The 15047-nt window shown below is 41.0% G+C and overlaps 1 protein-coding gene across 3 annotated transcripts in view; it reads right to left on the bottom strand.

The window, feature by feature from the left end:
* The window catches only part of wwp2 (WW domain containing E3 ubiquitin protein ligase 2), a 61615-nt gene that overhangs the window by 26667 nt on the left and 19901 nt on the right, over positions 1-15047 (bottom strand). For 2 of the 3 annotated variants that reach the window (XM_082542296.1, XM_082542298.1), the window contains exons 6-9: positions 9509-9587; positions 7488-7645; positions 6208-6451; positions 5178-5267 (exon numbers count right to left, since the gene is read on the bottom strand). In XM_082542296.1, coding sequence (XP_082398422.1) covers positions 5178-5267; positions 6208-6451; positions 7488-7645; positions 9509-9587 — 571 coding nt within the window. The remainder of the gene's footprint in view (positions 1-5177; positions 5268-6207; positions 6452-7487; positions 7646-9508; positions 9588-15047) is intronic. The other variant, XM_082542297.1, reaches the window with a different exon arrangement.

The raw sequence follows: 15047 nt of genomic DNA, 5'->3' as shown, positions 1-15047 counted from the left end.
GAGGCAGATAGAGAGTAGGATTCAGGAAAGGAAAAGAGGCAGGCATAAGGAATGTTTCCGATGGAAAACTGTTTAATGCTTCCTTTTTAAGGATGTTTTAAGATTATTCCAAAGTCTCAATCTTGCTTTGGATTAGTGCTCCAGTAAATCACCTAAAAATCAGCTGTAAGAGACAGAGACTGAAGCTAGCTGAATTTTGTTTTAGTACGTTATCACTTTAGCTTAGCCTGAAATATCAAGTAGTTTATTCTCCTTAAGCCGACGCCTGGCGTTACGCATGATGAGTAAAAACAATGGAATATGTCAGGTTTCTGACTGAGACTAACCATGTCCTTCATGTGAGTGCTCAGTTGTTTATGTACATGCTATTCTTCCCCTGAGACAGGAGGTCTGGACTTGGACTGAGATAGTGACAGTCTACTTAAAGACAAACACACAAAGAATAGACCCACAGAGGACGAACGCATGAACAAAGCCCCCCTCCCCAACACACACAAACCAGCTCCCCAGGCTCACCAGGACCGACTGCTGCTCTGCTGCTATTCTTGTATCTCTGACTTAAGTTCAACAGAATTTGGTAAAGAGAAAACAGCATCGACTTCCGAAGGCTAAAAACACTCACTGCAGATACAGACCAGCTTAAAAAAAATCCAAATGCACACAGACAGCCTCAGATAGAAAATAAATAGTCGTGCACAGCAGCACCACACCTCCACTCTTGTCTTGCTACATTTTTTCTTTTTACCTTTCATATATTTGGAGAACAGCACAACTGCTACTTAACGACTGATTGAAATCAGCATAATACAAGCAGTGTAGCTGGCTCACACAGAATCAGTATGACTGGAGCCGCTGCCTTTCAGTTTGTCTAAAGTCCAGGACCACTCGCTGCAAACCTGAGTCTCTAAACAGGCTCAGTTTTGTTGCACTGAAGCATATATGCAAACTCACATTCAGGCTGCAGGAGGAGAACTGCATGGAAGATTTAGTTTACCAACCGAGGCTAAGAGTTTACTTGCTGCATCATGTTTTATTGGATGCCTGCATATTTATATAACACAAAATGGTAATAATTTTCATCTGTTGGGTATTTAAGCCTTTAGTGCCCAGCAGAACAAGCTCACAGTGAGATGGAAGAAAATAAAAGACATGCAACAGAAGATCCTGGACTTGGTTACATCTTAGGACAAAGACACACATTACGCATTTCTCAGGACAAACAATCTTCTTGAAAAGTAACATGCATAGTTAGGTCAAGGTAAGTGGAAATAATTAGTTTTAATGCCGGCCCACAATAATAATTTTTCATCTACTTGTTAAATTGTTAATGATGGGGGAAAAAGTACAGTTCAAATTCTTTTTTAAGTCAGGCTTTTTGGTTCTAATAACCAGACAGCAGCCCCATGTTCAAAAGTTAGTAACTAAAAAATGGTAACAAATACAATGAAAGCAAGCGATCCAATAAGGTGTTTAATTAGATAAATTACTATTACATATATAATATTTAAAAACACTGCTGAGCTCTCTAAGAACTTGATATGATATTTTATATGATACTAATGGGTGACGCAGTGCATGAATGTAAACACAGACAAACCAGGAGGATCATGTGACAGCCCAGGCAAAGAAGTCTCTTTCTCAAGGACACTTCAGTAACACGGATGACTGCAAACACAGCGAGTTATTTGGTGGAGGGACAGTCTGTCTGACCACGATGCCTCTGAGCTTTCTTTAAAATGCACAAGAAAACTCTGCTCCCTCTCTGATATTAGCGCTGGCTTGTTATTTACTGGAGCCGAGGAAAATCCCAGAGCCCACAGAGGCCCGTCTGAGTCTCTCCTCAGTTGGGCTATCTGTCTCTGACGCTCTGTACCAGTTATGGTACCATGTCATTAACCATCTACTCTGCGTATTTCCTGGAATTTGTAGACTACAGTCCCATCACCATGTTCAGATCACACAGTGCAGTGTTGAGCTTCGTTTGAACAGTTCAATCATTATTTATAACCGTGTCAATCAAAAGCAACACTTATTAGCTCCGTCTCCTGTCTGTGCTTGACTTACTTAAACTGCTGAATTATTGGTGGGAAAAAAAGGTAATAATGAAAAAAACAACATTAGGTGAACAATATGAGCATTCAGTGTCGATTCCATTTTGGGTTATACTCCAAGCAGAAAGAGTTAGTTGCATCTTCAAGCGGCTGAGATGATTTCTTCTGTAGAGTGGACTCAGAGTTAGTGTGAGGAGTGCAGACAGCCTGGAGCCGCTGCTCCTTATATCAAAAGGCCAAAGCTGGTGGTTCAGGCATTGGGATGGGACTGGGATGCCACCTTGATGCATCCTCTTTTGGAACCTTATTTCTCCCATATTAGATTCTCTTCATTGGCTCCCTGTTAAATCCAGAACCAAATTGAAAATCCTTTTCATCACTTAAGGTGATGACTAATCAGGCTGCGTCATATCTCAAAGACCTTATAGTACTGTATCAATCAATTAGAGCACTTTGCTCTCAGACTGCAGGCTTACTTGTGATTTTTAGGATATTTAAAAACAGACATCTGGAGAACCAGCTTCCAGTATAGATCTGGAAGAAAGACACCCTCTCTACTTTTAAGATTAGGCTTCAAAGTTTACATTTTGATAAAGCATATAGTTAGGGCTGGACCAGGTGACCCCTGAATCCTCCCTTAGTTATGCCAAAATACATCTAAGCTACTGGGGGCTTCCCATGATGCACTGTGTTTCTTCTTCACTCACAATGTGTTTATATACCTCTTTGTATTGAATCATTAGTTATTATTAATCATCTCTGTCTCTCTCCCACAGCGTGGCTTCGTTCCTTCTTCCTCACCTCACCCCCAAACGGTCACAACAGATGGCCGCCCCTCCCTGCTGGAGGTTTCTTCTAAAAGAGAGTTTTTCTTTCCCATTGTCGCCAAGTGCTTGCTTATAGGGGGATGTAGCACTTTAAGATGACTGTTGTTGTGATTTTGTACATTATAAATACAATTTAATTCAAAAGAAGTAAACTGAACAGAATTAAAATGCAAGAATTTATACCTTTAGGTGTATCGTTAACCAACAAAGAGTGGATAGTCAAAAAACAAGACAGAAAAGGTAATCTCACATGGGTTTCCCGTGGAGGGCAGAATGAGATTAAAGCTTCAGGCCGGGCTCGGTCATGATAGCTTCAATCTGAACTCTGGTTTGTTTAGCGTCAAAGAAAAAATACTGTTGCTCAGTAACACAGCCGCAGATCTGATTACTGCTTAAGGCTTTGTTAAGTTTTTCAGACTGACTTTTTAAGTGGAAATCACGGCTACACTTTGGTCTGGCATGCTGTACTTCTTCTTAACTCTAACCATTTTAGTCAAGATGTAATCATTTGATGTTTTGAAATGCTATACTGGAAATAAACAAAAGCTTTTCAGTTTAGTCTGTTTGGTCTAAAGAAATTTTTGAGCTTGTGACGTGTTACTGCTCACAAACCCTGCAAATGATATGATGAAGAACAATGTGAGAAGCTCTCCTCAGTCTGGCTTTGGATTGCTTTCATTCTTTAAAAAAAACACTATTGCCTAACTACCCCAACCCCACCCCCTTCATCCTCTAAACAGCTCCTGATGTGTACATCTGGAGCGTTAGCGCAGTATTAGCTTGCTAATTGATCCTCTGAAGGGCCACAACGGCCATCCGCCAGCACAGTGGTGGATGGAAGTACATGTGGCATGAAGAAAGGACTTTTGTTCTCTGGGCCCCCACGCTCTCGTTCCTTGTATGGAAAATCTGAGGTGGAGGTTTGGGGGGGGCAACCGTTTCCTAAAAACAGCCTCTCTTTCTCTCTGTCACCCAGTCAAACGCTCTGAAAATCAATCAATACTCACTCCAAGTAAAAATGTGGTAAATGGGCTGAACTCTGGCAGAACACTGTACTCCAGAAGAGGGAGAAACAGTGTTCTCGTTACGATGCCTCCGCACACAAACACTACGATCAAGCTGCAGCGTTAGGCACAGTTACAGTGCAATGTGTGTGTTTATGCCAGAGAACATATAACGTGCTCTTAATAAAACAAGAAGCTTTGATCGGGCAGAAACCAAGACTGGGAGGGAACTTTATATGTTCAGCTTTAATTTTAAAGTCACAGTCCACCCAGAACTGAAATTCTTGTGGCAAGTTCACTTCAATGGAATTGCTGCAATCAGAGCTCACAGGGGTCAGATGCCCCTCCCACCAACTCAGAGGCTGTTTTGGCTCGTTTCAACAGAACGCTGTCAACTTTAGCAGCCAGTCAGCTGATGTGCTTCACAAGGGCCTCAGAACAATAAAGCGTCTCTCATTTCCTTCTGTCCCACAACACCTCTGCTTGCTTTTCCATCGTCGACACTGCTGACTCACACACTCCACTGCTGTTTAGTCATAATAAACTCCATTCTCTTTTGGCCAGTTTTGCTTTAAGTTTTACTTTTTTCTTTGATAAAACATTCTTTTTTTTTTGTCATTTTGACTTTGATGTTTCAGGAATGATTTAGGCGTCGGCCTAAATCATTGTGGCACAGGGCATTTCAACCTAGTCCAGTTTAAACCTAATGTCCTCAACCGTTCGGTGCAGGGCAATGAGATCAAACTGCGCCTTTATTGTCTACCTATGCTGACGTGCAAGCCTGGAACAGAAACAGTACGTCATGATTTCAACCTGGAACAGAACACTTGTTTATCTTCAGTGGGGGTTTTTTTGTCTAGATGCTGAACTCCGCTGTTGTTCCTTTTCCCGGACAAGCCAACTTTTTACACAATCAGCTCTCAACCTACGAAAAGTGTCATTACCACTGGGCAAGGACGGCACACAAGTGGGCCTCTGTATCTTCTGTAATTACCATAATCCTCCTCTCTATGTAGCCAAATAGACACAAATGTCAGACCATTAATCTGAATCTGGCATAAATGGTTATTTAAGGACAGATCCTGCTTTTCCCCAGTTACGTTACTGTCAGATGGTGAAGCTAAAAAAAGTGGCCACAGATATCAGAGGAAACGGTTATTTTCAGACAGGTGATGACTGAATGCCCTTTAGTTTACAGAAAGGAATGTTGACACATGCATTAGCCTAACTTTACGTAACCCTAAACAACCAGTGCACTGATGGAGAAAACACATTTAAAAGTGCTACGGGCGCACCCCGGTGGCAGTGGTCTCTCCCACGTTGTGGTTTTGGTGTTGTGGTCAACGTAGTACACTCTGCCATGAGGCAACACCCTCTGCTCCCAGCTGCACAAAGAGAGAAGAGACAAGCACGCACAAATATTCATTTACTATCACACCGAATACATTCCAGCAACGAGATATCCAAGATTTTCTTGGACTGCCAAATACATCTTAAGTTTTTTTGTTTTGTTTTTAAAGTAGTCAGGGAGTGTCCCTTAATGTAATAAACCTCTAAATGCATCTCGCTCACCTGCAGCCATCCACACACTTAAGCTTTTTAGGGGCACTGACTCAACAAGTGTTGCTGAAGTTTTATCCTCTATAAAAAAAAATCATTCACCTCGACCTCTGTAAACACACGACTCACACTGGAAACACCATTTTAGTCTATCAGTAAAATATTCTTTTCTGACATATTGGTGGCAGTCATCTCATTCTGTGCTTATTCATCTGATAACTATTAATGAATCCCCACTTTTAGGTTGAAACTGCAAATATACACACACTACGCAGATTCTTACAAAACTATTGGAAGATTTGACTGGGTTCAGAGTTTCAGAGGCAAATATGGTGCTGGTAATAAAACGAATAAAACTGAAATAGGTGAAGTAAGCTACAAGAAGCAAAAATATATATAGAAGGCAGACTTCATTTTATTACAGGATGAGGAATGAAAAGGAAATTAAATGTTTTAGTATGGGAGGACTCAACTTTCTCACAATTAAATACTTATGACGCATTCACAGTTTACACGAAAGATCCGGGCCTACTCCAGCATCCATACAAAGTTTATCTATACACAATAACAGATTATTAATCACTGCTTACTTTTAACATTTAATGTGCTAGCATTTTTACATGTAGATACAGCAGTGTGTGTTTAAGATTTTCTTAAACAATAAATATTCCTCTCGTTGTTTCTGTGGCAGTCTTTCGTATCGTTTATAGTTTGCTGCTCAAACTACAGGCTGACTATGAGATGCTGTGACACACTGGCTCTTACCCTGCTGGGAGTGAGTCTGTGGTGGGCTCTGTGGTGCTGTTGCTGGCCTGCTCTGTGCTAGAGGTGGTGTTGGAGCTGGGCTCCACTGAGGCAGCTGGACCCAGGGCTTCCTGCTGACCAGGAGAGGGGCTACTGCTGCTGCTGCTGGCAGCTGGAGACCTGCCCGAAGGAGAAGATGGAGGAGGCGTGTGTAGGGACACGCCGCGATTGTTCTCCAGTCCATTAGACGTCAGCTCAACCTTATCTGAGAGAAGACACGGGCAACAAGAAGCATAAGAAAAGCTGGGAAGATGATGTGATGCGTTCTTACAGTCAATTAAGAAATTACGGTTTAAGAGTGAGTGGACTGATGGCTGCATGAGAGATGATTTGGGACCAAGATAGACAAACAAACGTTTTTTTTGATTGGTTGATTACAAGTAGCTGAAGCATCTGCTGTATATTACTCAGCTACTCTCTTTTCCCACATTTCCTTTCTCTCCACCAGTGCTGTCAAATAAAGGCATTAAACGCTTCCAATGACCTTTAAATTAAATGTTAAGTTTGGCAATCTTTAGACGGTAACACAATTTCAAGCTTCAAGTTTGGCATTTGCACTTGGAAGGTGTTTCTAATTCCCCAAAATGAGTGGGCGATCCTTAGGCTGCAAAATAAACAAAAATCTATCTGCCTGTGAGAAAATCACCGAAGGATGCACACATACAATGTTTTTATTGACTGAAGCCCCTGCAGTAGCCTTTCAGCATATTTTTCAGCCTGCTCATCTCGATAAGTTGCTTAATTGAATCATTTTGTTTAATTTTGTTTAGTGTGTTGAACGTCTTTCAAAACTGTGACACTACGCATATCTAAAATTGTCATGTGACATATTTAGGAGTGGATAAAAACTTTTTGATTATTTTCACTACAGCTCATCTCCTCATAATTCTTTTTTATCACCTAGAAAATGGTAGAAAGTGTGAAGAATTCCCATTATCTCTTTTATGTTTCTACTTTTTCTGACCTAAAGTCCAAAATTTCTCTCATTTGTGACAAAGTAAAGCTTAAAATCCATTTTCCATACGAAGCATATATAAAAGCTGCTGATTAAATTTCTGTAAATAAACAGCTGAAATATTATCTTAGCCACATCTACCATTCGCTGTAGCGTGGTGTAACGTGGTTATTTTCTTGGATGCTCCCTTTTAAAAGCTTCCTCAGCAGTGTAACCACGTAAATGTAAAAAGCCTGTGTTCTTAAACTGTGCGTGACACCGTGGCGAGGTGAGCAGACTTTCCTACCTGCGCTGTTTCCGGGGCTGCCGTGACTCTTAGAGGACTGCCGGCGAGCAACGGGTCCGGGGATCTGCTCCTCACTCAGATCCCCATTTGTCAGAGAGCTCCCTCTGGAGTCCCCCGAGGACTCACCCTGCGAACCCCCCACTGAGTGCCTGTTGCTCCTGAAAACAGAGAAAGAAAAGAAGAAGACATATCAACATCTGCACTTACTTTATTCACCTCGTCCTTTTATATCCTTTGTTTTGACGACTCACAATTCAACCACACACGCAGAGGTGTCAGCTGCTTTTCCTCTCTGAACACTATCATATTTTCCCCAACGCTAAATATAACTTTGCTTTTCTGACGAGAAAGAGAAAAGCACGATGGCTTGCCCCCCCAGGACTGAGGAATGCTGGGGCCGAGCTTGGACGGCGATCTCTAGATTCAGTTGTTTACGCAGCTCAATAAGGAGAAGAACTAACAGTGCAGTGTGCACGTCTGCATGTTTTTATGACCATGTTCATGCAATGAGAACACTTGAGAACAGCATAAGAAGCCTCTCATCTTGTCTGTTGGTGGCATCTCTTCATATGCAGTATAGAGATGTTGACTGCCTCGCCATGACAGCAGCGGTTTAGGCTCTTGGCTGAACTGTGCTTAATGCCCCCCCACAGTGTTTAGAGGGAAATACCATCTGACCCCATGCACTCCCGCAGCAAAGCTTGGAAATAAATGCAGCCTGCTCCACTATTTATTATCTCGCTACCATTCTAGCCAGTGAGAGCTGCGTCTGAAACCACACTTGGGGGGGGGGGGGGGGGATAACATGCTGGCACTCTGCATAAGTGCTTCAGTCGAGTGGCTTCCTCCACTCGACCCTTTTCTTCTCTTTTCTGCATTTATTTTGATTACAATTACGCCTGGGGTTTATGACTTTCATAAACAGTTTTTTAGAAACGGGTTTGGAAAGTTTAGCATTGTATTTATTATTATTGTTCTTACTGTACCACAACGTCTGCAGACTTTCTAAAGCGGTGGGATTAAAGAAGCCTCTTTTTCTTTGAAAAGGCATTTTTGGTTTGTTAGGCTATAAAGAATCACAAAGTCTTTTAAAAATCTGACTTATGGAAATAAACATTAAGACAGAATAATGCTGAAATGATGGCTTTTATAAATACACTCTATTATTCTGGTGTTCAGCTATTCAACAGGAGATAATCATGACTTGTATTTGATGTTTTGCTCGCCTGATATGCCAGAAAAGTGAATCTCTTTGGAGTTTTATTGCCTATTAGAAAAAATGAGCTGATTTTTATTTTTTTTTATTTAATGTTTTAGACATAAGCTATAACTTTAGCTTATCTAATGCAATATATCCCGCAGGAGATGCCAGTACAGTCTACAGTATTCCCCACATAACTCATAAAGAAGCTCTAATGAAAGCTGGCTACAGTGTATGCACCTCCTTTTGTATATCTTGTTATATTTCATGTTATAATTCAGAAATTTTATGAGCCTAAATGTCACTGTTCATTATGACAGCCATGGAGTTATGACAATTAAGAAATCCCAGACTTTTGGGCCATCTGTCCTGCTGTGTCACCCCAAGCTCTTCAGGAGCTGGAGAGCAAAACAACAATATCCCACGACGTGCTCTAATAAAATAATAAAATAAAATATCAAATTTCCCCTAGATGACAGCAAGCTGTGCAGATCCAGGAACCCAAAGTCCGTTTTATGCAGATGCCAGATGGTGGGAATTATTACACCGTGACGCAAACGCAAAATTTTGGGAAGGGGATAAATGATCCCCTTTCTTGTGTGGAGAAAACCACAACTAACCACCACATATGTTGGTAGAAAAAGATTCAGAGTCTTGAACTGAGCTATTTCCCAGAATCCCCCGTTACATGTGTAACGGCACAATGAGTTGGATGTTAACCATAGTTTTACTCCATTAAAATATTGTTGAAGCATTGTTGAGGACTGTACCCAAATCCCAAACAGTCACAGTGTGTGTGTCTTTGTGTGCGTTTTCTGACCTGGCCTGTGATCCCGCTGTACTGGGAGTCTCCTCGCTCTGTGTCCTCCTCAGGTTGGGTCTATCCGACTGAAGTATCTCTGCAACAAAGACCGATTACATCATTAGTGGACAGACATACACACGGACACATCCATATCACGCTCCTACCAGCACAGTAACAGTTCAGCAGTGAATCCTTGACTAGATAAAAATTAGTCAAGTCTCCTTTAGCTTGTGACAAAACAGTGACAGTTCGGGCTGTTTCTGTCTCCTGCAGTAGACAGCCCTGTTACTATAGCAACCCAATGCAGTCCAATAAAGAAATAAAAGAGGAGGATGTAGAGTCAGGTTTGGTTTAATTCACTAAACAGTCACAGGGCCAAACAAGTGCACGTGCAAGGTTTCTGAAACTAAAAATAAGGATGTGTGAAATTAATTTAGTGTACTATTTAATTCACGCAATATTTCTGCAAGGTAAAACAGAAGGTTTAACCTCAGACACCACTGTTTATCTGCAGGAAATGTCACACTTGGTTTTAGGGCAAACAAAAAATTCCCAAAATGTGTAAAATGTCCATCTGCATCTAAAGGTCAGAGGTCACTCTTTCGAGGACGCAATGTTCACATTTTGGACAGAGAAGACAGATGGTTTGAACGAGGAGTAAAAGAAGTCCACTGTGAACGAACATCTCGGATGAGAGGTGAAACATCTTCAAGGAAACTTAAAGAAGTCCAGATGCTTTTCTTTCCAAGCTTCTTAGACTATGATGACCTGGATGACTGAGAACCTTCACAGACATAAAATGTCAAATATACAATTAGAAATGTTATATTTTCCATAATAAATACACTATAGTGAGAACTGGGCTCACATCTGTCAATCTGGACCAAGTGACAATCCTCAGGGCCGGGCCCAAATGAAGCAAACACATACTATAATCATCAAAACCTGCAGTTCCTCCAATGGCCACTGGAGGCTGGCTCTAAATTTGAGACAATCCCCATGGACTCGTATGAGAAAATGTCCATTTTCAGCAATTAAATAAAGAGGTTTACAACCTGGCACTAAAACATTGTTTGTCTTCTTTATAACGGCTGCACATGGATAGGAGCCTATGACTGACAGTTGTGCTAACAGGCAGCAAATCACTCAAATGAACCTCTGAATGGTTCAGATGTTTGATCTGGACAAAAAAAAAAAAAAAAAAAAGATGGATGGATGGATGGATTTTGGATGAAATTATCTCAATAATCATAAAACTATACAAATACAACATACACAACTGATTTGCTGCTCAAAAAAAACTTCAGTTGCTAGTAGGGCTGCTCAATTAATCGAATTTTAATCACGATTACGATCTGGGCTTTCAACGATCATTAAAAATGACTGAGCCGATTATTAGCCCCTCCCTCATTTATCCGCGACACCTTAAAGGCCGGTCCGTGAAAATATTGTCGGGCATAAACCGTCCGTGGCGCAAAAAAGGTTGGAGACCGCTGATTAAGAGGACCTGAGGGAAGCTCGGAAAGCTAAGCAGAAGTTATTTGTAGAGTGACTGCCGTTGGTTGAAAAGAGAGTTTAAAAAAAAAAAAACTTCAGTGGTGTTGCACACCATTTTATGTTATTTTTTTAAAGTCATTGTTAACCCTTTAAAGCCGGTCAGAGCAGCACGCTCCGTTTTGCGTAACTATTGTTAAATCCCTGTAGAACCTGAACCGTGTAAGCTAGCGCAATAATTTGTTTTGCATATGAAACCGGAGGAGTTGTACTTACATCTTATGCCATCAGCTTGTCCTCGGTCACGGTTTCGTTCCACATAAAGCTTTGCAAAAATTGCATAAAAAGCGCTTGCAGGAACAAAAACATAATATTCCAGAAACACGCTTTGCCGATCCGATCAGCTGTTCGTAACACTTCCCACAGTGAAATGATGCACCTGCTGTTTTCTTTGCAAATTTGCATCATAGGATTGTTTTTTGTTTTTCCTGCAGTATATAAAAATTGCTGTATCTCCAAAATAAAACTATGAAGACACTCAAAATAAATTTCCTGTGGTGGGAAACTATTTTTTGCAACTTTATTGTATTTAAAGTTTTGAGGGATAAACCTCTTAAATTTCTCCAAGTAGAAATATATGTAAACAAAACAAAAGCGATTTTCAATTTTTTTTGTAGTTTATTGCACTTTTTTGCAATTTATGTAATTACTATGGACTTAATGCATACATATTATTAAAATATGGGCTATAACAGTTGTATTGATGTATAGCAACTTGAAATGCTCCCACAAATGGCACTACAGCATGTAAAAAAATAATATAAGCTCTGGTGGACTTGGTTCTATAGTAGGTCTTAAAGGGTTAAATAAATATCGTCAAATAATCGTGATCTCAATTTCAGTGAAAATAATCGTGATTATCATTTTTGCCATAATCGAGCAGCCCTAGTTGCTAGTAAACTATATATAACTAGCGAATGATTCCACGTGGTGATTCTCCTTTATGAGCAAAGTTTGCAGAATAAACATCAAGTTGCATTCAATAAAAACTTAAACTAGTGAATAAAACCGTAAACCCATCAGGATGTGTTCACTTACACCACACAGTAAAAGAGCCAAGCACTGTTCACAAATGAAAGACTTTGAGTCGCCCCCTGCTGGCCATTATCAAGAATGCAAGATCAAGGGACTTCACATTAGCTTAGCTTTACAGACTCTGAAGATACATCTTGCGAATACAATCCATGTTTCCTATCACTTCGTTACCATCGCTGATAACAGGCGAAAAACTTTCAGACAAATTAACTTTTTAAAATCACACTTTGAAGCAAGTATTGACAATCCTGGCTAAAAAACTCGAAGCAAACTCACTAAGCAATAAGTTCAGCTTCCCTAACATCATCATTATCAGTCCCAGTGTCTTCTAAGACAGCGGTCCCCAACCTTTTTTGCGCCACGGACCGGTTTATGCCCGACATTATTTTCACGGACCGGCCTTTAAGGTGTCGCGGATAAATACAACAAAATAAAACTAGTACCCCTACCGAAAAAAAGAAGATTTATTCATAACACACGTGAAAAGACCCAGGAAAACCGAGTAAACGATAAAAACGATAACAAAATAACGCTGAAAACCGATAAAAACCCTGAAAACCATACATTTCACACCTGAGCCTCAACTCTCGCGGCCGGTACCAAACGACTCACGGACCAGGGGTTGGGGACCGCTGTTCTAAGACACAGATTTATCGTCGCACTATGAAATTTGCGGTGGTTACCTGTCCCTGCATCTCAGAACTGTACAGTAAATGACAAAGTGCTCATACTGAGGCTTTGTGTGCACAAATAAAACAATAACCCTGAAAACCATACATATAGACCTGACACATGTGGTGGTGGAAGCACAGTTGGCGGTTTAATAGAGACCATTCATGCTTGTATGTATCGAGTAGTCTGTGCTGGTTTGTGTGCGCAGTGGTATGCGGTCTTGGCGGTGTGAGGGACTATACAGTCCCAACTGTGACTGAAAGCCACAGGCCTGTAACGCGCTTTTCATTAACACTCACTTTCTCCTTTACACACCACCTTCCTTCGTGCCGTGGGCACGACAGCCTCAAATGGCATCCATGTTTACACATTTACATATCCCGCTATCTAAGGTAAAGAAAACAGGTAAAGTCTCACTGACTCACATACTTACACACACACACACACACACACAGCACTATTTTAGAGCTATGAAAGAGCTTCTTGTGAGCAGACCTGGTGGACATACAGAAAAATAAACAGTGGTCTTGAGGAGAAACCATTGTGTCATAGCCCGCTCACTGAGTTCATCATCCCCCATCCCGCGTAATGGTCCAATTACTGCTCTGGTGTGTGTCTGTCTGAGGTGGTATGCCTTCTCAACATCTAAACTTCAGTGAAAATAACAGAGGGCACACATTTCAGTCACACAGCTGCTATGGAGAGACTGGAAGCTTTGGCTTACTTGTTTAACCTCAGTGTCCACTCGGATTAGCCCCTGTGAAAGAGAACACCTTTGATTTAAGACTGCAATAAAAGAGGTCGATGAGGCCGAGCCCAGAGGTGTTCACTGATGTTAACAACGACACAAAATGAACACATTCACACAACTTGCAGCCAGGGCGACAAATGAACTGATTATGACAACACTTAGATGAGGGTCTACACCAGAGGTATTAAAGATAAGGTTCGGGTCCAATTTCGCCCACTGGACAGCTTTAAAAATATGAAGGAGTGGAACTTAAACACAGACACCAACCCTAATATCCTCATTTGCCACACATCCTACTCCAAGGCAATTAAATAATAGATAAACAATTAAATTACAGAAAAGCTGCAGTTTTTCCACAATTTACTACAGAAATGTATGTTTGTTTAATTATATAATTAAAGGACGTTTTTAGCAAAGGACTACAGGGACCTTTTCTGTAATTTTACACATTTATCATGTAGTTTCATGCTTCAAGGCCCAATTATCAAAGTTTGATGTCCCTGGTCTACATGAAGCACCGGGGAGACGGTCATCAACTGGCCATTTGTTATTTGTAATGATGATCGTAACAGGTCTTCATTGCATAAAATTTCATTGCAAATGGAGCTTATTTTTAACCTGTATCGTGATATTAGGATTTATGAGTAACTACAAAAACAAATATTGGCTTTTTAAAACCATGAAATATCGGTACTGGTATCGGTCTTAAAATTCCTACACTGCCTAAACTCTACATAACAAGTAACAGGGCTCGCAAAATCGCTGGCCCGACGTCCCGGGGCTAGCGATATCTCTGGTCGGACGACCAAAATCTATCTCAGCCCAAAATGCGCAGTTTGTGTTTAACTAAGCATTTATGAAATCACTTTATTTTTTTCCCAGTCTGTTTATTCAGTGTTGGCCACACCACCCTTTAATATCAGTCCCTATATATAGACATCATTGGGCAGTGACTGGGATTTTCACATCACATAGTTGCCCTCGTTTTGCAGACTGTAACGTCTCATCCATGGACATTTTCTTGTGGATACATGCTATACCGCAATATATACATCTGCCAGTGACACTTTTGGCTGAATTTCTGTCTCACGCTCTTAATGAGTTCCACAACTCTGGCACATTTAGCCAGTTAATTAACACAGTCTAGCGTGACGTCTCAGTGTTGACCAGTGTTAGTCAGTGGGTCGGATAATCTGAGGGTGTCTGTGCTGCGGTTTACATGTGGCTCCTGCTTCTGTGGGATAGGAAGCTGTGAGTATGTGGAGTGTGTATGTACGAATCTGACAGTTACAAAGTTTGCCAAAAGTTGAAATATAAGGGTTTGTTTATGAAGCCCACCACATGCGTGCGTGTGTGTGTGTCAGAAAAGCTGCCAGGGGAAGTGAGCAAACCCCCAAACTAACAGAGCTGCGTTCAGACTGAGAACACAGAGCCCCTTGACATCACCAGAAGTAACACACTCCCACCTTTATGCACTTTGTATATTCAAGCAGCTCACATACGGCTGAGCACACACACTCTGCAGAATGTAAAACACATGTG

Source organism: Aulonocara stuartgranti (assembly GCF_965226115.1).
Source record: "Aulonocara stuartgranti genome assembly, chromosome: 7".
In the NCBI taxonomy this organism is placed as follows: Eukaryota; Metazoa; Chordata; class Actinopteri; order Cichliformes; family Cichlidae; genus Aulonocara; species Aulonocara stuartgranti.
This window is presented reverse-complemented; position numbering and strand designations above follow the sequence as displayed.